This window comes from Pseudophryne corroboree, chromosome 7, assembly GCF_028390025.1.
Source record: "Pseudophryne corroboree isolate aPseCor3 chromosome 7, aPseCor3.hap2, whole genome shotgun sequence".
Classification (NCBI taxonomy): Eukaryota; Metazoa; Chordata; class Amphibia; order Anura; family Myobatrachidae; genus Pseudophryne; species Pseudophryne corroboree.
This window is the reverse complement of record NC_086450.1, coordinates 10,436,722-10,461,846: the sequence shown is the minus strand read 5'-3', so window position 1 is coordinate 10,461,846 and position 25,125 is coordinate 10,436,722. Positions and strand designations below refer to the sequence as shown.

The 25,125-nt window shown below is 42.9% G+C and overlaps 1 protein-coding gene across 1 annotated transcript; it reads right to left on the bottom strand.

Moving 5' to 3' along the window:
• Nucleotides 1-8,675: 8,675 nt before the first annotated feature.
• Nucleotides 8,676-18,456, bottom strand: FZD5 (frizzled class receptor 5). The gene is made up of 2 exons (XM_063932671.1): nt 16,345-18,456; nt 8,676-15,107 (listed from the first exon to the last, which is right to left on the bottom strand). Exon 2 carries the CDS (start codon nt 15,027-15,029, stop codon nt 13,254-13,256), a length of 1,776 nt encoding a protein of 591 aa, XP_063788741.1. The 5' UTR covers nt 15,030-15,107; nt 16,345-18,456; the 3' UTR covers nt 8,676-13,253.
• Nucleotides 18,457-25,125: the final 6,669 nt, after the last annotated feature.

Genomic DNA, 25,125 nt, shown 5'->3' with positions numbered 1-25,125 from the left:
TAGCGTATTAAACCAAACAGATTGTTGGGTATGCTCTCAAGTACCTCAGGGTCACAGCAAATCAGGGCTAGTACCATTTCCTTTAACGTTAGGGGAGGTACTTGAGCTAAGTGGTGGGAGACCGGTGGACCGGAGGTTTAACATCTCCAGCCCTCCTAGTTTGAAGCTCCACCAGTACCATGTGGATAGGTCCCTCTTATGTTTTAACATCTCCAATCCTAGAAAACCGGGAAATTGGGAAGTGTCATGGAGCAACCTTACCATGACCTTTTCACACAGAGCAGATAGAATGCCTACAGATACAGAGCTCGTACGCCACATAGCCAGTAGAGGAAAATCTTTTCGGTATCGATATACCTTAGGAAATAGGATTACTAGAGTTGGAGAGGTATCACCAGGATACTGTGCACATGTCATACAAACTGATACGTGCATTAGGCAGATGGAAGAATTAGGGTCAGGAGATTTCACCTGGAAGGTTTGTAACATGGTCATGTCCTTCTCCGTCCCTTATGTTCTCCCCGATGACGCATATTTCATATGCGGGAGAAAGGCGTACAAGTGGCTTGCCCCAAACTCTGAAGGATTGTGTTATATTGGAAAAGTATTGCCTGAAGTGATGACTGTAACACATGACAAAATGAAGGACATACACCGTGGTGCCCAAGCTCCTTATACTCACACTCACTACGAACACCGAGTTAAAAGACAACTGTCAGAAAGGTTAGAGCATCCGGCCTCTGATCTTATCCATGAATCCACCGGGATTCAGGTTCTGGTAGCGTTAGATTCCACTCGTACCGCTCGAGGAGTGATGAATTATAAATACATTTCCGCACTCGCCAATTTGTTAGATAATATCACTGAAATGTATGATGACACGTTTAGATACACTGGAAGGGAACTCCAAGCTTACAAAACAGAACTAGTTCAGCATAGGATGGTTCTTAATTACCTTACAGCAGTAACAGGCGGATATTGTGTTACATTGGCAACACAGTACGGCATAAAGTGTTGCACGTACATCACAAATAGTACCGAGGATCCGGTAGAGGTCATAGACCAAAAGATGGATGATATTCTGCAATTAAAGTGGGAATTTCGTCGGAAACACAATCTCACCCTTGCTGCTGTAGGTAATGAGCTGACTGGTTGGGTGTCATGGTTGAACCCGCGAAATTGGTTCTCCGGTTTGGGAGAGTGGGCTCAAGGAGTCATAATGGATGTTGGAAAGTTTCTCCTGTGTATCTTAGGTGTTGTTATATCTATTGGATTGATATTTAGATGCGGGCAGGCTTTGATGAGGTGTAAACAAAGTACGAAAGTGATGAGCTTGAGGAGTGAGGAAACTGTAATTAACCTGGATTTGATTTATGACCCAATGCTAGAAACCATGACGTAATGATGTAATGAGTATACGGTCCGTCTTTCACCCATTTCTATGTTTTCCTCCGAGGTACAAAGACCCACGTAGACGAAGGATTTGATGAGCCAAGGGGCCGACAACGGAAAGATGGAAAGAAGAAGAGCAGACGACCTGATATACAAGATTTTGATGGACAATGCCATGGGTACCCCAGTTTCCCTAGGAACTTTAAAATCACGCTAGCCCAACATTTTTTGTAAATCCATGGACGTTGTTTGCTTTACTCACGATTTATGAGCAAAAGCACAAAGAAGAAGACTCCAATCAACCGACACCAATCAAGACCTCAATCGACAGATGTACATTTCCCTGACATAGAATATCATTGCATTTTCCATAAGTGTTCTTTATCTTCATCTCTACAACCCTCAGGTAATGACACACATAGTCGATAGGGAATACAGGCACAGATATCAGCAACCACATACCTCCCCCATTCATGTATCATCAACTAAAATGTGCATCCCCATTTTGTTACAACTGAAAGCCGAAATGAGCTCGGTAGAGTTTGACAGCCCATCCACAGACCCTTAGTACGGGATAAGAAGGAATTCAAATGTATACTTCGCAATACCTCGAAGCTTGATCTACCACACGTACGGCACGATGATACATGACCCTCCAAACATGGACTCATACACACATGCTTCTGCTTTCTCACTAGGTCATACCCTCTTCACACCTACTCCATTCTTCTTCCTTTCCCCACCATGGAAATCAATTAACCCCTGACTTACATTTTTCTCCTTAAATATTTTGTGGCAGTTATTATTGACTGCCAAAGGGTGGACTGTCAAAGTCAGAAAAATGTCTTAATGCACACTGCCATATTTGCACCGCACACTGGTCCGTGCTGCGCATGCGTACGCTCTCCCGTGGAAGCGCATACCCGCAATAGCGTGCACTCGCACGCGCAGTATGCGCATTTACGGTAGAGTTTACGTGATCGTAGCGTGCGACTCATTAGTTACAAATGTTCACAATTAATGTAGTTTATAGATCATGGTCCCTTTGATAGATTCTGAAAGTTTGGTTAAAATAGAACGTCCCTGAGCCGAGGAATCCCTCTTTACATCGTACGAAGGGTCTAACAGGAATCATACAGCAGTGTTTGGTACCCATCGGAAGAGTATTTAATCAGCAATATTCCGGTGTTGGTTTGGAGCGGATTAATCGCTCGTGCGAATAGTTATGGACATAACAAGTTATGTCTATTTTCTATTATCATTTGTTCTTACTTAGTCATGCATCAGTGGGTCTCAAATGGCTCTTTGACCTCAGAGATCCCCCAAACAATAGTTTGCATGTTAAGAGGGCCTCATATCTACACATGCATAAGGTAATCACAAGAATAGTAATTGAAGATCAATTGTACTCCAAATCAGTATCTTTCCCGCAGACGGAGTGCAATAGCCTTTAATTACATTGAGCTTTGAGACTCAATGGAGAAGACCAACACCTGTGTTTACAAATGGGGCTGGATTTGTATACAGGAAAATAAGGGCTGAGACGTCATTGTCTCAATTGAAAGTGGACATCATGAATATAGAGCAGAACCCAGACAGGATTCTGTTTTGTATTCGCCAAACAAAAGGTCTCCAGAAGACAGGAATGTGCTGGTCATCACCCATTGTGTTACATAACTTAGGCCACTGATACAAGACAGTTTACCTGTATGAATCAACCTATGACCTTTGTTATAATGCGAAGCCGAATTCCTGCGTCCAATGGACAGTGAGACTGTAGGGACCATTAGATTGCATTGTGTGTGGGGCATAAATAGGCAGGCCGACCATATCCAAGAGCACTCTCTCATCAACGGTTATCTGCTGATAATCGGGAGCTGGATATCGAGGCGCTGGCGATCATACCCTTTGTGCGTAAGTTCTCTCCATAATCATTGTCTTTCTGCGAGCCAATTTCTCTCTCTCTCTCTCTATCTCTCTCTCTCCTCTTTTCTCTTATATACCTTATAGTATTATAGTATTGTATTGTATTGTATCTAGGTCAGCGTAGTATTGTCTATTTGTATTTATTGTTTAGTTCTGTGGTTAGGAAGTCTCTGTTATATTGTAGTGTATCATATGTACTGTTATCCTTTTTTTACAAGTATATTAGATATAATACAGTTAATAGGCTTTGGAACCCTAAACCAGTATCTGTGTATTTTCTATAGTGTTAAGTGTTCACTTGAGCGTCGGTGACGCACAAGCAGCTTTGTAGTTAGTCAGGTTACACAAGGTTGCACTTACACCCTGTACTCACATTAAGGTATGCAGTGTATTTCATTGATATAAGGTTTTACATAAAGGTATAGTGTTGTGAGCGTCGGCATCGCTGGTGACCTCCTCGTGGTCTCGAGCGTAAGCTACGCCATAGCGAATCATTTCCCTAGACATAACCAATAACGTGTCCTGTGATCACTGGGCCGCGAGCGAACGTGACGCTTGAGCGTCTCGCCTACGGCTGAGCGATCGTTACGCAAATAGCGTACCATTACGGTACTTCTTAAGTAAACAGCGTACAGTGTTCTTAGACTTCTTAAGGTGTTTTATACGACAAAGGAATTCAGCATTGTCAATACATAGAAATATATATATGTATGCATGTTTAATATGCTATATGTATGTGTGTGTGTGTGTGTGTGTGTGTGTATATATATATATATATATATATATATATATATATATATATATATATATATACACACAGACACACTAGTTTCACGGACCCAGCATATACTGGGTCACCTCAGTCCCCACCCCTGTGCTTAGCTCCACCCAGTTCTGGAAAACCACCCCCCATGCAAATTCTGCGTTTGCCACTGGGCACTGCCCCCTTTCCTCTCTTAATACGCCCCTGGTTAGGGACTATAGGTTGTAATACCAGTGGTGCAGGGACTGATGTGACTGGCTGATATATTTTCTGTACAGCACTACAGAATATGTGTGCGCTATATAAATAACCGGTTATAAATACATTCCGAAAAATCTTGGGAAATATTCTTGTACAACCCCACAGTATCCATTATAATCGTTACTATGTAACTATTTACCCGAAAAAGATCAATTGTGATTTTTTTTTTTTTTTTTAAGAAGTCAAATAACCACAAGAATATTCTTCCAATTAGTATATTTTGGAAGAATAATAATACAAATAAAATGTAAATATCAGTCTAATATGAATATGAATTAATTTCCACCAGGCGAGCAGTTTTATTGGCTGTATCGCGAATTGTGACATGGATGTACTGGAATGTAGATGGCGTTTGTGACTCATCGGTTTTCTTTTGTTTTTTAGAACATCATTATATCTTAAATCACAGGCTGCCTAATAATCTCAGAGACTTTACTGCCAAATAATTCTAGAAGAGCCTCTTCAAGGTGATAGGGATAGAACCATGTATTCGTCACTACTGGTACAAGCTAGATATAGCGCCTGATTCCCAGGTGGGAGTAAAGCAGAAAAGGCGGGTAACTATGTATCTGGACAAACCATGTTGCAATACACGGAGGGCAAATATACATGCAGGCAGAGCCGGCCCTAACCAATATGATGCCCTAGGTAAGATTTTGGCTGGTGCCCCCTAGCACCGCCGCTAGTTCTGCAGGAGATGCCTGACATGAGTCAGCTGGCAGCTCTGCTAACGTCGGGCGCCTTTTGTTTATGAAATGCATCTTATTTGCATTACTATGTGGCTAGGATGCACAAGCAGCTTCTGCTGATTAAAATGATATGCAGCATGCCTATATTCTGTGTGCGACTGCATCTGCATACGAAATGCTACATTACAGTGATTTCCAGGAATACACACAGAATATAGGCATGCCGCATATCATTTTAATCAGCAGAAGCTGCTGGTGCCCCTAAGCATACCAAATGCCCTAGGCATTTGCCTAGTTTGCCTATGCCTAAGGCCGGCTCTGCATGCAGGGTAAATACTGCCTGATTTTGCACGTAGCCGGACGAATCCACCCAGCACTGCCACACTTTATGACGGTGGGGATCTCGCTCAAAAGTGCTTGTTATCCCTATAAGGTAGTGAGCACTTTTAGGCCAATCGGGCATTTGGCAAGCCGGACAAAGGGGGCAAATTAGGCTGTCGTTCACCTACAATTGAATTACCCCCTTAATGAGATAACTGATCTGCGCATTTTAAATTGAACAATTGCCTTGCATTTATTTATATATGACTTAGAAATTAGGACTATTCTGATGTATCAATCATCATGTAACAATTAGCACATTATTATCTAATAAAATAATTATTAAAATTATACAAATATTTCTATTGGATATTTAAACATATAAACATAAATGCTAAGGAGGGGCCTTAGACTGCACACCTATAGCTGCCAGTAATGTGAGGTGCTACCTACTGAGACTTGTAGTTCTACAGAAAAAAGGGGGGTGTTGTAGGTGCCCTGTCTCTAGCATCACTGATATCACACAGCTTAGCATATAATAAATAGTGGAGTTTAGTTATGTATTGATCAATCCATGTAGCCGCAGCCCCACGGCAAGGGTCTCCACTCTGCTGCAGTACCTCAACCCTAGGGCACGGGAACCCCCATACCACCACTATGGTGAATAGTGAATCATTTATTTCTCACTTGTCAGCATTAAATTGAATCATTTGCAGCTTGTTTTGTGTCTTCTAGGAGCGCGTCTTCATTATCTGCCCTCCCTGGATTGTCAATTTTGTTACAAATCTTCATGTTTGCAGCAAGAAGGGCGCACCTTCCCGTCACTGACACAGAGGACGCAAAAGGGGCCCCAGCAAAGAGCCTCGTGGTGGCCCCTCCGCAGAATCCAGAGCCAGGATGTAAAAATCTGCAGGCCAGTTACTGTATATTCCTAGTGACCTGACCCCGTTTAGTCACACGCAGGATATTACACTAGTGGGTCATGTACCCCAGGCTTAGTGACCTTTTTCTACCTGTCGACCTTTTCCAGTGTCCACTTTTTCCTGTCGACCTTTTGGCACAGTCAACCTTTTCCATGTCGACCTACAGTATTCACTGTGGACCTACATTTGTTGTTTCTTTAATACATTTGGTGACTATAACAACGCTGCTTATCACAGCCAGATATCTGCCCCGTGCCTCCAGTGAGCTGACTGGTTCCACCACTGAGCCTTCACCATGACTGGTCATGCGCAGAAGATCTGTTTCTCGCCATTGTAAATATGCAGTAGACATATGATTCATCATTGCGATTGCGTCTGGACGTGACCGTCTGCTGCCTGTTATATGGGCGTCAGAATGCTGGGCACACACCCGTGCACTGTACAGCCCAGGAGGTAACCCTTCCTTTGCTGTGGGTGAGGGTGATTACCGCTCTGACGCTAGCTCTTTATATGGGTGGTCTTCAGTATGCCGACTGACGGGATCCCGGCGCACAGTATACCGGCGCCGGGATCCCGACAGCCGGCATACTGACACTTATTCTCCCTCGTGGGGGTCCACGACCCCCCTGGAGGGAGAATAAAATAGTGTGGCGCGCGTAGCGCACCACCGTGCCCGTAGCACGGGGATCATTTACGCTCGCCACACTGTCGGTAAGCCAGCGGTCGGGCTCCCGGCACCGGTATGCTGGTCGTCGGGAGCCCGACCGCCGGCATATCGTAGTGAACCCGTATAACGCACATGTATATTCAGTAAGTAATTGCGGCTTCAGCTCTCTCTGAGGAAAGGCGCACTGCAGCGGTAATAGTGCCCTGTGGGGCGGATTCTGAGGGGGGACACTATAGCACAGCTCCAGGAGGAATCCTAAGTGCCGATAACGCCCAGTGCCGGCTTCTGTGATCAACTGCATGACCATCGAACATCTGAGTAGACAATAAATCGTGTCCTCCTTATGGGAGATGAAACAAGCCTTCTAAGGATGGCCATTGGCCCTTCGATGGAGCTTAGCCCCACCTCTGGCAGCCTGCTAAGCCTCGCCCCTTTTCCTGATTCGCCCGCTGCCTGTCATTCACAGCAGCAGGCCGCAAACCATCAATGGTTCCTGATGATAGCTTCATGCCATCGATGGCTATCTGACCAATGGCCATCCTTACCTTCTGCAGCGTGGAGAAGAGGACAAGTGTTCGTGTTGCACGTAGCAACCAATCATGTTGCCCCTAGCAACCACTCATCTACCTATGATTTTATTGTATGTACTTTAAAAAATACTATCAAGAAGCTAATTGGTTGGTGGCAACACCTCCACTTCTCCACTCCTTGGGTGGCTTGATACAGCTCCCCCAAAGTCTGCCACTTGCACCCCTCACTTGCCCAGTCAGCTAAGTGTATACCATTGTTACAATGAGTTTCCCCGTCTCCAGCCTATATATTCCCTATAGTACATCTGGCCAATAGCCTGTAACATGGCCGGTACTTTATCTCTCTCCACTTTATCTCTCAGAGGCTTAGTACATCTGGCCCACAGTCTGAAAAATGATGACAATTGACTGGCTGTTACTTTATCTCTCTCCAAGGCTTAGTACATATAGGCCGTACTTACCTACTTTTCAGCTCTCTCCTATCTGCTGAATGGAGGTGGAGGCGGGGCCCGGCCCTATGTGTCATTAGGCCACACACCCTCACGGGAAAGCCATGATTCGCGGGTCACTCATGAGGGGGTGGGGTCAATATGACATTATTTGCATTAAAACAATTTCATATTGGAGCCGCGGCGCTATTCTCACTGTAGTGCCCACTTCCGTGGTAAAAGGGCAGGGTGCGGGACACATCCTGCTCTTCAGAGGGTGTGGGGGACTTCCCGCAGATTCAGGTATCTCCTGCAACTTCCTTGGATAGAAGGAAAGCATGGACTAAACGTGAGCGGTGGATAACACTTATAGTGGTAAATACACAGGGCAGCACGGATAGTGTAATGGTTAGCATTACTGCCTCACAGCACTGGGGTCCTGGGTTCGATTCCCACCATGGCCCTTACTGTGTGGAGTTTGTATATTCTCTCCGTACTAGCGTGGGTTTCCTTCGGGTACTCCGGTTTCCTCCCACAATCCAAAAATATACTGGTAGGTTAATTGGCTCCCAACATAAATTAACCCTAGCGTGAATGTGTGTGTGTGTACATGTGGTGGGGAATATAGATTGTAAGCTCCACTGGGGCAGGGACTGATGTGAATGGCCAAATACTCTCTGTACAGCACTGCGGAATATGTGTGCGCTATATAAATAACTGGTAATAAATAAATGAATGAAAAAATCAGGCGACAATTTGAAATTATATTTCTGCTTTATTTTTTTCTACAATTATTAGGAACAAGTTGGAAAAAAAAAATAGACAATTCTTTGCCTCTCATCATAAATAACTCATCTTTAATACAATTTTCTTTGAATAGAATTTTAAACTTTACACAAAATATAATACACAGGGTTTCTATAAATGAAACGAGGACGGACACAAATGGCGCAATACTTCCGGGCGATCTATTCCCTTTACTGCAGAGGAGGCCGGCGCGCTGCCGGAACGGCTGTTACATGGTAAGTGCCCGGGTGTGACTACGCTTGCTTTGGCGAGAGTCTGAACAACATAATCCTGATCTTGCCAGTAATATACCGGCGCCAGATATTATATCTTGATACGCAGTTGGGCATTGTAGTTTTATTTCAATGTGAAAATATGCTACAATATTTAAAACTCCATGTAAGACAGTTGCCGGTCATACAAAGTATATCATCTGAGTCTACATGACACATGCGAGGAAATCTGTATATGTGACTACATGTCAAAGGCTCGAGGCCATATATGGGGCAGATGTACTAAGAGATAACGTACCAGCCAATCAGCTCCTGTCATTTTTCAAACACAGTCTGGAGCTGATTGGCTGGTACTTTATCTCTCTACATTTTTAGGGGACATTAAAGATCTTAAGTTTGAGAGGTAAAATAACCGTAAGACAAAAATGCAAAAGACATGAAATCCATTCATCCGACAACACACAGACTGTACATGATAACGGGGCTCTGGCTGCAGTATGAGGTATAGGAGGTCATTCCGAGTCGTTCGCTCGGAAAATTTCTTCGCATCGCAGCGTTTTTCCGCTTAGTGCGCATGCGCAATGTCCGCACTGCGACTGCGCCAAGTAAATTTGCTATGAAGTTTGGATTTTTACTCACCGCTTTTTCTTCGCTCAGGCGATCGTAGTGTGATTGACAGGAAATGGGTGTTACTGGGCGGAAACAGGCCGTTTTATGGGCGTGTGGGAAAAAACGCTACCGTTTCCGGAAAAAACGCGGGAGTGGCTGGAGAAACGGAGGAGTGTCTGGGCGAACGCTGGATGTGTTTGTGACGTCAAACCAGGAAGATAAGCACTGAACTGATCGCAGATGCCGAGTAAGTCTGAAGCTACTCTGAAACTGCTACGAGATGTGTAATCGCAATATTGCGAATCTTTCGTTCGCAATTTTAAGAAGCTAAGATTCACTCCCAGTAGGCGGCGGCTTAGCGTGTGCAATACTGCTAAAATCGCCTTGCGAGCGAACAACTCGGAATGAGGGCCATAGTACAGGGCATCAACGCAAATCTTTCTTTAATAAAAACAGCCCCCTAGCAAAAGCATGGGATCCCACGCCCAATACCCCACAGTCCGTACGCTTGCACTGCTCACTGTATTCCAAGACCTCCTGATTGTCAGGCCGCAGAGAATTAACCGCTTACTGGGGTGACATTTAATGATGGACAATCCCTTTAGGTGTATAGGTGACGACATTATTACAGCTATTAACTGAAAGCTTCTTTATAAGTAGCCGCTTAGTAAAATTCTTTGCTACGAATTAGATTTTATATTGCAGGTGGCGTGATAGTCTTTTACACTTCTGTTTCCCAGTAACACCCTTTGTCACCATTATCTTTGGTTAAATAATGATCAGTATGAGATGCAAGAGCCAAGATGTAACCGCTGAGCTGCAGCTGGATCCCTGTATCGGTGCACTGCGGCAAAGTGCGGCTGATCCTTTGTAGTCCCCACGTTGTGCGGTTATTGTGCACACAGAGCTACTGTACGCTTACGTGTTACCCAACTGGGGCAACCGCACTTTTTGGTTAGTTACATGTCAGTGATCTAAAAACGTGTATATTAGCCTACGAGTACTGTCCTCTCACATATACACATATATTGCTGCAATAGGTCGGGCGCTGTACTGTACTTCACCCCTGATTTACTATTCATTAAGCTTCAAGCCAATCAGAGCCTGGGGGCGGAGCTTCATGGGAATTTTGGCGTGGAGCTAGGCTCCGTGTCCCGACACCTTGGGGAATAAAAAAATTAAACACTTGGTGGCTGTGTATCATCGATGACCGGAAACCATTTGGTTCTCCTGCATCGATGGAAAAAGTATTCTACATCGGCCATAGACCATCGATGATTGTGAATCATCAATGGTCAATGGCCAGCCCTAACACGTGCAGCCTGGATTTCACTAACCAGATGCAACATGGAGGTTTATCAGGACCAGTATCCGGCACCAGGTCCCGGGGGAACTGATGAGGTGCACTCTTATTGGTCAACCCAAAGACACAATGGGGGCCTGCACTGTATGACAGGTGTAATGGGCCCAGACAGTCCCTGCAGGGTTCCTAGCGAGTCCCGCTTAGGCCTAGGCAATAGGTACCCTAGTAAAACATGTGCAATAGTAACTTAGATATCGTGGTTGGCTCAGAGGCCAGGAAGTCAGCCCATGTTTAAAGGGCAGGCGAGCTGGGCCAAGTGGTTCTTATCTGCCGTTAAATTCTATGTTTTTATAATGATATTTTTATTTTTTAAACAAATCACTGCACCCCCTCCACCCATTACAGGCGTGCCTCCGACAAACAAAACGAAAAAACCCTGCAAATTCCTTGCACAATGGGCGCGGACCACAGTATGTTTGCCAGTGTCAAACAGGAGAGGACTGAAGAGTCAGCGTGACAGCAAGAGCGAAACGGCCTTTTCCTTCCGCGTTCCACACTCTTTATTATGCTAGAAGCTACGGAGGACTATTTATCCTACCTCGCGCCTCAGTTCAGACACGTGAACTATATTTAACAGCTTCATTTGTAGATTCTTGAACAGCGACGCGGTTTTGGCAGCGACAAATGAAAGAAATGCTGCAATTAAAAACAAAAAATTACTTGCGAACTGTCGAGTGCAGATGCAGATGCAGATGTTATGGGGGGGGGGCTTAATAGATGTGTAATTAGATATAAAACCCCAGTATTAGTTAGATACTTCTTCTAGTAGATTTGAACAGTCATGTTGCTAATAAAAAGTGAGACGCAGGCCGCGCCATTATGTCTGCGGAAACACAGCCTGCGACTAAGCCGCCCGGCGGAGCTGTCTGCATTTTAGAATGTGAAGTTACTGAGAGGTGCTAGAATGCACCACACTACACATGACAGCTGCAGCCCCACCTGGTGCCATGCACCCTACTACTCATTGTTCCCAACGATTGTGCTATTGATTTTATAGGCACAACGGGCAGGCCTTCTGCAAACATGTGATACTCACAGGAGCCATGTCTACTATTGTATGCATAATGAGGGAGGTAAGACTGCTGGCCCCATACACAAAGCAAGGCTGAGCAAACACTACAACAGGACGCGGCGACCAGCAAAGTGCTACAGCCTAGAACAGATTGTCACAGGCCTCGTACAGAAACTGCTGAACGCTTTCCATGTCTACATGTAACACCTGAAATCTGTATCGCTTTATGGTGAACAGAGCACATTACACAGAAATGCAACAAACTGACGTATGACGTGGTCCCTACTGGGAAAATAAGTCATTTACCATTTATCTGAAACACGGTCATGTGTCAAATAAAAGAGCAATGAGCTTAAACGCATTCTCTAATAGGACGGAGCCATTTACTACAGCTAAGAGTAATATATGAGAACGCTGATCATACAATTATACATAAATATCATTTAGCCTTGAAGATTCAAATCACTTGTTTTTCCTTTTTAACTTATTACATTAATATTAGCTTTGGTATACAAGGTCTAGGATGTATCAATTACCCATAGTGAAAAGACTTGCATCTAGTCTAAAATATGTTTTGACATGGAATTTACAGACTGCGAGACCACTACCAAATGGAATAAAAATATATATTCAGACAAGATAAGAGCTGTGCGACTTTAAAACAATAAAAACCATCAGTGATTAAGGCATCATTTAAAAAGAAAAAAAAAAAACTTATGCACAATCCTGTATAAAGTTTCTTTGGAGGGTAATGCCGCTTACATCCTGTAGGTGTCAGTGTTGCTACTGTCCATGCAGATCTTGCATTTGACCAATAGACCCTTTAGCGCTGCAATGATGTGTCACTTGCCAGGATGAGGAGGGGCATTACAATGGTAGTAAAACCGAAAAGAAGAGCAAAGTCGAGGTATACTTAATTTTGCACAATATGCATGTATAGACTCTTTCATTGCAGAAAAGCTATATGTATATATATATATATATATATATATATCAGTCCCTTATGGATTTATTAGCCTCCTGAAGTGTACCACAATGACCCGGCCTTACAGACCTCTACCTCTGAATAACAATTGTGTTTTACAGCACACAAAAAAAATGTAGATACATTTGGAGTCTCCTAAAGTTGTGTACACAATTACATTCAAATGGACAATTTGGAGACCAGGGTATTGCTTCCAGTAGTGAAAGGGCTTCTATAATAAGAGCTTCTGGGTGTGAACGACATAACTATCTGACCCAAACCTCGTAACGTCTAGATGGGGTCATCCGATGAGGTAATATACAGCATTGGCACAGACATGAGACACACGTGTGTGAGTGTAAGTTCTGCAGCCCAAGGGGCAACATTCAAACGTGAGACGTTGGCACCTGCTTGTGGTATAGCGTGGCGCTGTGTAAGCCTGTCCTGGCTGCTACTGCCGAGCTGGCCTCGCTGTACGCCAAAGCATTGATGGATTTGCTGCTTCTGCAACATCTACCTGTGAATCTCCTCCAAGAGTCTAAAGTCTTTCCAGACCAAATCCATACCCCCGAAGTGATCCCCACCAGGAGGCACATGAAATACTTTAGCATGAAAACTGCGTAGTCCGGCCTGGAACGCTTTTTGTCACCGGGGCACGAGCAGTTGTGGGATTTCCCCCAGAATTCCCTGTAGTGCTGTTCATATATATAACAGGCAACAACAATAGTTGCAGGCACAGTATAAAGTACGGTAAATATACCTATCCTGATCATGAGTTTTTCCAGTTTGTCTGTCTTGGTGCCACCTTGTTTGATGACACTCCGAATTCTGAAAAGGGACACAAAGCCCGCCAGCAGAAACATTGTCCCTGTGAAGAGGTAGACCACTAGAGGAGCCAACACAAAACCGCGCAGGTTGTCCAGGTTTTGGTTTCCTACATAGCATATCCCAGCGACGGGGTCCCCGTCCACCGAGCTTAAGGCCAGGACAGCGATGGACTTGACGCTGGGTATAAGCCACGCAGCCATATGGAAATACTGAGAGTAGTTGGCAATGGCCTCATTGCCCCACTTCATGCCAGCGGCCAGAAACCACGTGAAGGACAAGATCACCCACCATATAGAACTGGCCATTCCAAAGAAGTATATGAGCAGAAAGACAACCGTGCAGAGGGCCGGACCGGTCGTCTCGTAGTGTATGTGATCCCTATTGCAGGCGACGTGCTCGTGGCCTACTGTAAGTCTGATTATGTAGCCAGTGGACACAAAGAGGTAGCAAGCAGACAGGAAGATGATAGGGCGTTCTGGATATCTGAACCTCTCCATGTCGATTAGGAAGGTGGCTACAGTGGTGAAGGTTGAGATGAAGCACAAGATGGACCACAAGCCTATCCAAAAAGTGGTAAAAGTCTTCTCGTCCTGGGTGAAGTAGGGCTGGAAACAGGGCACGGCGCAGTTGGGCACCTGGCCGGTCTTGATCCTGTTAAACAGCGGATGGGATTCTTTTGTTATGGAGATGAATGGCTCCCTGCACTTACATACCCCATCGCAGTCGCTGGCTGGTTGCCTCTGGCTATGGAGAGGCGTCAAGTGCTTTCGCCCACTAGGCGGGTAAGTCGGCTTTGCAAACAGGGGCGGAAGTGTGGTGGTCTCTGTCCTGTTATAATCCATGCAGAGGTTTTCTGGGTCCCCATTCTTTGGGAGTTTGTCACAGTTCATTCTCTCCGGCCAGCCAAAGCCGTACTGCCTCATCAGGGGAGAACAGCCGTCCTTGGCCCTCTCGCAGACTGACCTGCAAGGGGGGAGAGGCTTCTTGTAGTCAGCCAAGCAGATAGGCGTGTACATGCTACACAGGAAGAACTTCAGGTCAAGTGAGCACTGGATCTCCACTAACGGCCAGAACTGGTGCACCTCCAAGCCAGCTTCGTCTTGCGTGTCATGGTTGAACTGGTTGGGCATGTAGGTGTAATTGTAGCCAATGCCCTTGCACATAGGTACAGTAATCTCTTGGCAGACAATTGCTTTGGACGCTGCGGACGCAGGTGCGGGAAACGACAGGAGGGACATAAGGGCCACCACAAAGATCCCAGGATTCAATCCAGCCATGATTACAGATGAACGATGTCCCCCTTTAACAGCAACAACTTGAAATATTCCAAACATACTCCGATAATAATATTCCCCAGGCTGAAGGCTCGCTCTTTATATCCACGGATATCGATTCCTTCAGGATACAGTCGGCTGAAGAGAACGAAAACACAAGAATATTATTACAAAAGATATTTATCAGCAATTTGCATAAGTATATTCCTGTTTATAACACACGGACAGACGCACAGGTCTCCTGCATCAGAGGAAAGGCTGCAGGAGGTCAGCAAGTGGTAATGTCATATATACAAGATCGTCCACAGGCTGGGAATGAGAAGGGGGTACAGGGGGGGGGGGGGTCACAGCTCAGTTCTGGGGCAACTTCAGACATGGAACATTGGGGGTAATTCCAAGTTGATCGCAGCAGGATTTTTGTTAGCAGTTGGGCAAAACCATGTGCACTGCAGGGAAGGCAGATATAACATGTGCAGAGAGAGTTAGATTTGGGTGAGTTATTTTGTTTCTGTGCAGGGTAAATACTGGCTGCTTTATTTTTATACTGCAATTTAGATTGCAGATTGAACACACCACACCCAAATCTAACTCTCTCTGCACATGTTATATCTGCCTCCCCTGCAGTGCACATGGTTTTGCCCAACTGCTAAAAAAAAATCCTGCAGCGATCAACTTGGAATTACCCCCATTGTTTCTCTATATATAGTAATTACAGCTTGTGTCACGACGAAGGGAAATAAAAAAAGGGACATCAGAGTAAATTGTAATAATAATACACACATTACAGAAATAATATATACCAATAATAATAATAATAATAATAATACACACATTACAGAAATAATATATACCAATAATAATAATAATAATAATAATAATAATAATAATAATACACACATTACAGAAATAATATATACTAATAATAATAATAATAATAATAATAATACACACATTACAGAAATAATATATACCAATAACATAATAACAATAACAATAATAATAATAATAATAATAATATGCACATTACAGAAATAATATATACCAATAATAATAATAATAATGATAATAATAATAATAATACACATTAAGGAAATAATATATACCAATAACATAATAACAATAATAATAATAATAATAATAATAATATGCACATTACAGAAATAATATATACCAATAATAATAATAATGATAATAATAATAATAATACACATTAAGGAAATAATATATACCAATAACATAATAATAATAATAATAATAATAATAATAATAGTAATTGTAGTAGGAATATAATAACAACAAATAATGATATTTATAACACTCACCAAAACAAACAAACAAACAAACAAACAAAACAAGTTAAAGGTAAGGAATTTACCTTACTGCCAGTGCTAGGAGGCTGTCGGTGGATGGATGCTGCCAGTACTAGGAGGCTGTCGGTGGATGGAGGCTGGCTGTGGAAGGAGGCTGTCGGTGGATGGAGGCTGCAGGTACTAAGAGGCTGTTGGTGGAAGGAGGCTGCAGCTACTAGGAGGCTGTCGGTGAAAGGAGGCTGCAGGTACTAGGAGGCTATCGGTGGATGGAGGCTGTCTGTGGAAGGAGGCTGTGGTGGATGGAGGCTGCAGGTACTAGGAGGCTGTCTGCGGAAGGAGGCTGCAGGTACTAGGAGGCTGTCGGTGAAAGGAGGCTGCAGGTACTAGGAGGCTGTCTGCAGAAGGAGGCTGCAGGTACTAGGAGGCTGTCTGCGGAAGGAGGCTGCAGGTACTAGGAGGCTGTCTGCGGAAGGAGGCTGCAGGTACTAGGAGGCTGTCTGCGGAAGGAGGCTGCAGGTACTAGGAGGCTGTCTGCGGATGGAGGCTGCAGGTACTAGGAGGCTGTCTGCGGAAGGAGGCTGCAGGTACTAGGAGGCTGTCTGCAGAAGGGGGCTGCAGGTACTAGGAGGCTGTCTGCGGAAGGAGGCTGCAGGTACTAGGAGGCTGTCGGTGAAAGGAGGCTGCAGGTACTAGGCGCTGTCTGCAGAAGGAGGCTGCAGGTACTAGGAGGGTGTCTGCGGAAGGAGGCTGCAGGTACTAGGAGGCTGTCGGTGAAAGGAGGCTGCAGGTACTAGGAGGCTGTCTGCGGAAGGAGGCTGCAGGTACTAGGAGGCTGTCGGTGAAAGGAGGCTGCAGGTACTAGTAGGCTGTCTGCGGAAGGAGGCTGCAGGTACTAGGAGGCTGTCTGCGGAAGGAGGCTGCAGGTACTAGGAGGCTGTCTGCGGAAGGAGGCTGCAGGTACTAGGAGGCTGTCTGCGGAAGGAGGCTGCAGGTACTAGGAGGCTGTCTGCGGATAGAGGCTGCAGGTACTAGGAGGCTGTCTGCAGAAGGAGGCTGCAGGTACTAGGAGGCTGTCTGCGGATGGAGGCTGCAGGTACTAGGAGGCTGTCTGCGGATGGAGGCTGCAGGTACTAGGAGGCTGTCTGCGGATGGAGGCTGCAGGTACTAGGAGGCTGTCTGCGGATGGAGGCTGCAGGTACTAGGAGGCTGCAGGGGGAGAGCCATGTGCTCTGTAGACTGCCCTGTGCACACAATACACAGACTGGACTTTGGACGTTGTACAATAGAAGCAGAAGTTGAATGGCCAGATCCGATAGCTCACACCACACATCGATTGTCAGCTCCTGGGATCAGTCACTGGGGAGAAGTGTCATACAGTCAGAGGGGATAGGGTACATGATGTGTCCGGCTCATGGGGCAGCTTCTCTCTCCCCCACATTGTCTCTCATGGGGGTCCCCAAACTTTTCACCGAGTCCCAAACGTCTCCTGGCCGGGTCACTGCTCACCCCCGGCGCAGCTGTCCGGGCCACAGCCAGAATATTCCCCTTCCATCGTCATTCATGGGTGACTGAGAGCTTCCCAGAGTCTGCTGCTTCCCTGTGACACATATACATGGTGACCCCAGGACAGGGGGCTCTCCCCGGCAGCAGAACCTCCTACACCTGGGAGACCCCTCTGCAGGTGCTGCCCCAGGAGACCCCTCTGCAGGTGCTGTGTGATGATAGGTAGGGGTAACTCTCCTGTGCAGGTCCTGTGTAATCTGTGATAATAGGGATAACTCCGGGTAACAGTCCTGTGTGATTATTGGGGTAACTCTCCTGTGCAGGTCCTGTATTGGGGTGACCGTCCTGTGCAGGTCCTGTATTGGGGTAACCTCGGGTAACCCTCCTGTGCGGTCCTGTATTGGGGTAACTCCGGGTAAGCGTCCTGTGCGGTCCTGTATTGGGGTAACTCCGGGTAAGCGTCCTGTGCAGGTCCTGTATTGGGGTGACCCTCCTGTGCAGGTCCTGTATTGGGGTGACCCTCCTGTGCAGGTCCTGTATTGGGGTAACTCCGGGTGACCGTCCTGTGCCGCCTCCCCGCTGTCAGACACTGCTGTGCCGCTCCTGTGCTCCCAGTAACAATGTAACAAGTTGATCCTCCGCCGCCTCCTGTCTGTCTCGGGCCGCTGCTGCTGCTGCTCTCCTACCTGTGCTAACAGGGGCTCATCCCCTACACACGCCCATTTGTCTATTCCACCGCGCCCCCAGGTCATGATTGGATGATGACATTGTAACCTCGCCCACCCCTAGTGACACGCCCACTCAATTTTCTCCTGATCTGTATAATGCAGTCATTCTGTATTATCCCCACATCTGTATTATCCCTGTGTCTGTATTATACTGATGTCTGCATTATCCCCATATCTGTATTATCCTACGCTCTGCATTATCCCCACAACTGTATTATCCTGGTGTCTGCATTATCCCCACATTTGTATTATGCCAACATCTGTACTATCCTACTGTCTGCATTATCCCCACATCTGTATTATCCTACTCTCTGCATTATCCCCACATCTGTATTATCCCAATGTCTGCATTATCCCTATATTATCCTGATGTTTGCATTATCCCCACATCTGTATTATCCTGGTATCTGCATTATCCCCACATTTGTATTATCCTGATGTCTGCATTATCCCAACATCTGTATTATCCTACTGTCTGCATTATACCCACATCTGTATTATCCTGATGTCGGCATTAACCCCACATTTGTATTATCCTGATGTCTGCATTATCCCCACATTTGTATTATCCCGATGTCTGCATTATCCACACATCTGTACTATCCTAATGTCTGCATTATCCCACATCTGTACTTTCCTGATGTCTGCATTATCCCCACATCTGTATTATACTGATGTCTGCATTATCACCACATCTGTATTATCCTACTGTCTGCATTATCCCCACATCTATATTATCCTGATGTCTGCATTATTCCCACATTTGTATTATACTGATGTCTGCATTATCCCCACACTTGTATTATCCTGATGTCTACATCATCCCCACATTTGTATTGTACTGATGTCTGCATTATCCCAACATCTGTATTATCCTGATGTCTGCATTATCCACAAATCTGTACTATCCTGATGTCTGCATTATCCCCACATCTGTACTATCCTGATGTCTGCATTATCCCCACATCTGTATTATACTGATGTCTGCATTATCCCCAGATCTGTATGATACTGATGTCTGAATTATCCCCAGATCTGTATTATTCTGATGTCTGCATTATCCTTATGTCTGCATTATCCCCACACTTGTATTATCCTGATGTCTGCATTATCCCCACATTTGTATTATCTTGATGTCTGCATTATCCCCACATCTGTATTATCCTGGTGTCTGCATTTCCTCCACATTTGTATTATCCTGATGTCTGCATTATTCCCCACATGTGTATTATCCCTGTGTCTGTATTATCCAAGTGTCTGCATTATCCACACATCTGTATTATCCCTGTGGTTGTATTGTCTCTATGTCTGCATTATCCCCACATCTGTATTATCCAGGTGTCTGTATTATCACTGTGTCTGTATTGTCCCAATATCTAAATTATCCCAGTGTCTGCATGACCTCTGCGTCTGCATTATCCCGCTATCTAAATCATCACCTTGTCTGCATTATCTGTGCATCTGTGTTATTCCAATGTCCGTATTATCCCTGCATCTGTATTATCCCAGTGTTATTCTTTATTAACCCAATGTTATTTTGTATTATCCCAGTCTTATTCTTTATTATCCCGGTGTTATTCTGTATTATTCCGGTGTTATTCTGTATTATCTCTGTGTTATTCTGTATTATTCTGGTGTTATTCTGTATTATTCTGGTGTTATTCTGTATTATGCCGGTGTTATTCCATATTATCCCGGTGTTATTCTGTATTATTCCGGTGTTATTCTGTATTATTCTGGTGTTATTCTGTATTATTCTGGTGTTATTCTGTATTATGCCGGTGTTATTCCATATTATCCCAGTGTTATTCTGTATTATTCCGGTGTTATTCTGTATTATCTCTGTGTTATTCTGTATTATTCTGGTGTTATTCTGTATTATTCTGGTGTTATTCTGTATTATGCCGGTGTTATTCTGTATTATTCCAGTGTTTTTCTGTATTATCCCAGAGACTGTATTATCCCGGTGTTATTCTGTATTATCCCAGTGTTATTCTGTATTATCCCGATGTTATTCTGTATTATCCCAGTGTTATTCTTTAATATCCCGGTATTATTCTGTATTATCCCGATGTTATTCTGTATTATCCCTGTGTTATTCTGTATTATTCTGGTGTTATTCCGTATTATCCCGGTGTTATCTGTATTATTCCGGTGTTATTCTGTATTATCCCTGCATCTGTATTATCCCGGTGTTATTCTGTATTATTCTGGTGTTATTCCGTATTATCCCGGTGTTATTCTGTATTATTCTGTTGTTATTCTGTATTATCCCGGTCTTATTCTGTATTATTCCGGTCTTATTCTGTATTATTCCAGAGACTGTATTATCCCGGTATTATTCTATATTATTCCAGTGTTATTCTGTACTATGGGGGTGTTATTCTGTATTATTCTGGTGTTATTCTGTAATATCCCGGTGTTATTCTGTATTATTCCGGTGTTATTCTGTAATATCCAGGTGTTATTCTGTATTATTCCAGAGACTGTATTATCCTGGTGTTATTCTGTATTATCCTGGTGTTATTCTGTATTATACCAGTGTTATTCTGTATTATCCCTGCATCTGTATTATCCCGGTTTTATTCTGTATTATCCCAGTGTTATTCTGTATTATCCCGATGTTATTCTGTATAATTCCGGTGTTATTCTGTATTATGTGGGTGTTATTCTGTATTATCCCAGTGTTATTCTGTGTTATCCCGATGTTATTCAGTATTATCCCAGTGTTATTCTGTATTATTCCGGTGTTATTCTGTATTATTCTGGTGTTATTCTGTATTATCCCGGTGTTATTCTGTATTATTCCAGTGTTATTCTGTATTATCCCAGTGTTATTCTGTATTATTCCAGAGACTGTATTATCCCGGTGTTATTCTGTATTATCCCAGTGTTATTCTGTATTATTCCAGTGTTATTCTATATTATCCCGGTGTTATTCTGTATTATTCCAGTGTTATTCTATATTATCCCGGTGTTATTCTGTATTATTCCGGTGTTATTCTGTATTATCCCGGTGTTATTCTGTATTATTCCAGTGTTATTCTGTATTATAGGGGTGTTATTCTTTTTTATCCCGGTGTTATTCTGTATTATTTCAGAGACTGTATTATTCCGGTATTATTCCTTATTATCCCAGTATTATTCTGTATTATTCCGGTGTTATTCTGTATTATTCCATTGTTAGTCTGTATTATTCTGGTGTTATTCCGTATTATCCCGGTGTTATTCTGTATTATTCCGGTGTTATTCTGTATTATCTAGGTGTTATTCTGTATTATTCCGTTGTTATTCTGTATTATCCCGGTGTTATTCTGTATTATCCCGGAGTTATTTTGTATTATCCCAGTGTTATTCTGTAATATCCCGATGTTATTCTGTATTATCCCGGAGTTATTTTGTATTATCCCGGTGTTATTCTGTATTATCCCGGAGTTATTTTGTATTATCCCAGTGTTATTCTATATTATCCCGGTGTTATTCTGTATAATTCCAGTGTTATTCTGTATTATTCCAGTGTTATTCTGCATTATCCCAGTGTTATTCTATATTATCCCGGTGTTATTCTGTATAATTCCAGTGTTATTCTGTATTATTCCAGTGTTATTCTATATTATCCCGCTGTTATTCTGTATTATTCCAGTGTTATTCTATATTATCCCGGTGTTATTCTGTATTATTCCAGTGTTATTCTCTATTATGGGGGTGTTATTCTTTTTTATCCCGGTGTTATTCTGTATTATTTCAGAGACTGTATTATTCCGGTATTATTCCTTATTATCCCGGTGTTATTCTGTATTATTCCATTGTTAGTCTGTATTATTCTGGTGTTATTCCGTATTATCCCGGTGTTATTCTGTATTATTCCGGTGTTATTCTGTATTATTCCGTTGTTATTCTGTATTATCCCGGTGTTATTCTGTATTATCCCGGAGTAATTTTGTATTATCCCAGTGTTATTCTGTATTATCCCAGTGTTATTCTGTATTATCCCGATGTTATTCAGTATTATCCCGGTGTTATTCTGTATTATCTAGATGTTATTCTGTATTATTCCAGAGACTGTATTATCTCGGTGTTATTCTCTATTATCCCAGTGTTAGTTTGTATTATCCCGATGTTATTCAGTATTATCCCGGTGTTATCCCGATGTTATTCTGTATTATCCCGGTGTTATTCTGTATTATCATGGTGTTATTCTGTATTATCTTGGTGTTATTCTCTATTATACCAGTGTTATTCTGTATTATCCCGGTGTTATTCTGTATTATTCCAGAGACTGTATTATCCCGGTGTTATTCTCTATTATCCCAGTGTTAGTCTGTATTATCCCAGTGTTATTCTGTATTATCCCGATGTTATTCTGTATTATCCCAGTATTATTCTGTATTATCCCGATGTTATTCAGTATTATCCCGATGTGATTCTGTATTATCCCAGTGTTATTCTGTATTATCCCGGTGTTATTCTGTATTATTCCAGTGTTATTCTGTATTATCCCAGTGTTATTCAGTATTATTCCAGAGACTGTATTATCCCTGTGTTATTCTGTATTATTCCAGTGTTATTCTGTATTATTCCAGTGTTATTCTATATTATCCCGGTGTTATTCTGTAGTATCCCGATGTTATTCTGTATTATCCCAGTGTTATTCAGTATTATTCCGGTGTTATTCTGTATTATTCTGGTGTTATTCTGTATTATCCCGGTGTTATTCTGTATTATTCCAGTGTTATTCTGTATTATCCCAGTGTTATTCTGTATTATTCCAGAGACTGTATTATCCCGGTGTTATTCTGTATTATCCCGGTGTTATTCTGTATTATTCCAGTGTTATTCTATATTATCCCAGTGTTATACTGTATTATTCCAGTGTTATTCTATATTATCCCGGTGTTATTCTGTATTATTCCGGTGTTATTCTGTATTATCCCGGTGTTATTCTGTATTATTCTAGTGTTATTCTGTATTATGAGGGTGTTATTCTTTTTTATCCCGGTGTTATTCTGTATTATTTCAGAGACTGTATTATTCCGGTATTATTCCTTATTATCCCAGTGTTATTCTGTATTATTCCGGTGTTATTCTGTATTATTCCATTGTTAGTCTGTATTATTCTGGTGTTATTCCGTATTATCCCAGTGTTATTCTGTATTATTCCGGTGTTATTCTGTATTATCTAGGTGTTATTCTGTATTATTCCGTTTTTATTCTGTATTATCCCGGTGTTATTCTGTATTATCCCGGAGTTATTTTGTATTATCCCAGTGTTATTCTGTATTATCCCGATGTTATTCTGTATTATCCCGGAGTTATTTTGTATTATCCCGGTGTTATTCTGTATTATCCCGGAGTTATTTTGTATTATCCCAGTGTTATTCTATATTATCCCGGTGTTATTCTGTATAATTCCAGTGTTATTCTGTATTATCCCAGTGTTATTCTGTATTATACCGGTGTTATTCTGTATTATTCCAGTGTTATTCTTTTTTATCCCGGTGTTATTCTGTATTATTTCAGAGACTGTATTAATCCGGTATTATTCCTTATTATCCCGGTGTTATTCTGTATTATTCCATTGTTAGTCTGTATTATTCTGGGGTTATTCCGTATTATCCCGGTGTTATTCTGTATTATTCCGTTGTTATTCTGTATTATCCCGGTGTTATTCTGTATTATCCCAGTGTTATTCTGTATTATCCCGATGTTATTCAGTATTATCCCGGTGTTATTCTGTATTATCTAGGTGTTATTCTGTATTATTCCAGAGACTGTATTATCCCGGTGTTATTCTCTATTATCCCAGTGTTAGTCTTTATTATCCCGATGTTATTCAGTATTATCCCAGTGTTATTCTGTATTATCCCGATGTTATTCTGTATTATCCCGGTGTTATTCTGTATTATCTTGGTGTTATTCTGTATTATCCCGGTGTTATTCTGTATTATCCCGGTGTTATTCTGTATTATCCCGATGTTATTCAGTATTATCCCGGTGTTATTCTGTATTATCCCGGTGTTATTCTGTATTATCCCGGTGTTATTCTGTATTATTCCAGAGACTGTATTATCCCGGTGTTAATCTCTATTATCCCAGTGTTAGTCTGTATTATCCAAGTGTTATTCTGTATTATCCCGATGTTATTCGGTATTATCCCAGTATTATTCTGTATTATCCCGATGTTATTCAGTATTATCCCGATGTTGGCCCTCATTCCGAGTTGTTCGCTCGCAAGCTGCTTTTAGCAGCATTGCACACGCTAAACCGCCGCCTACTGGGAGTGAATCTTAGCTTAGCAAAATTGCGAACGAAAGATTAGCAGAATTGCGAATAGAAATTTCTTAGCAGTTTCTGAGTAGCTCGAGATTTACTCCTACACTGCGATCAGTTCAGTCAATTTCGTTCCTGGTTTGACGTCACAAACACACCCAGCGTTCGCCCAGGCACTCCCCCGTTTCTCCAGCCACTCCCGCGTTTTTCCCAGAAACGGCTGCGTTTTTTCACACACTCCCATAAAACTGCCAGTTTCCGCCCAGAAACACCCACTTCCTGTCAATCACACTACGATCACCAGAACGAAGAAAAAAACTCGTAATGCCGTGAGTAAAATACCAA

Excerpts from the sequence above, each read along its gene's own strand:
- FZD5 (XM_063932671.1), bottom strand. The coding sequence starts at position 15,029 with ATGTTTGGAATATTTCAAGTTGTTGCTGTTAAAGGGGGACATCGTTCA.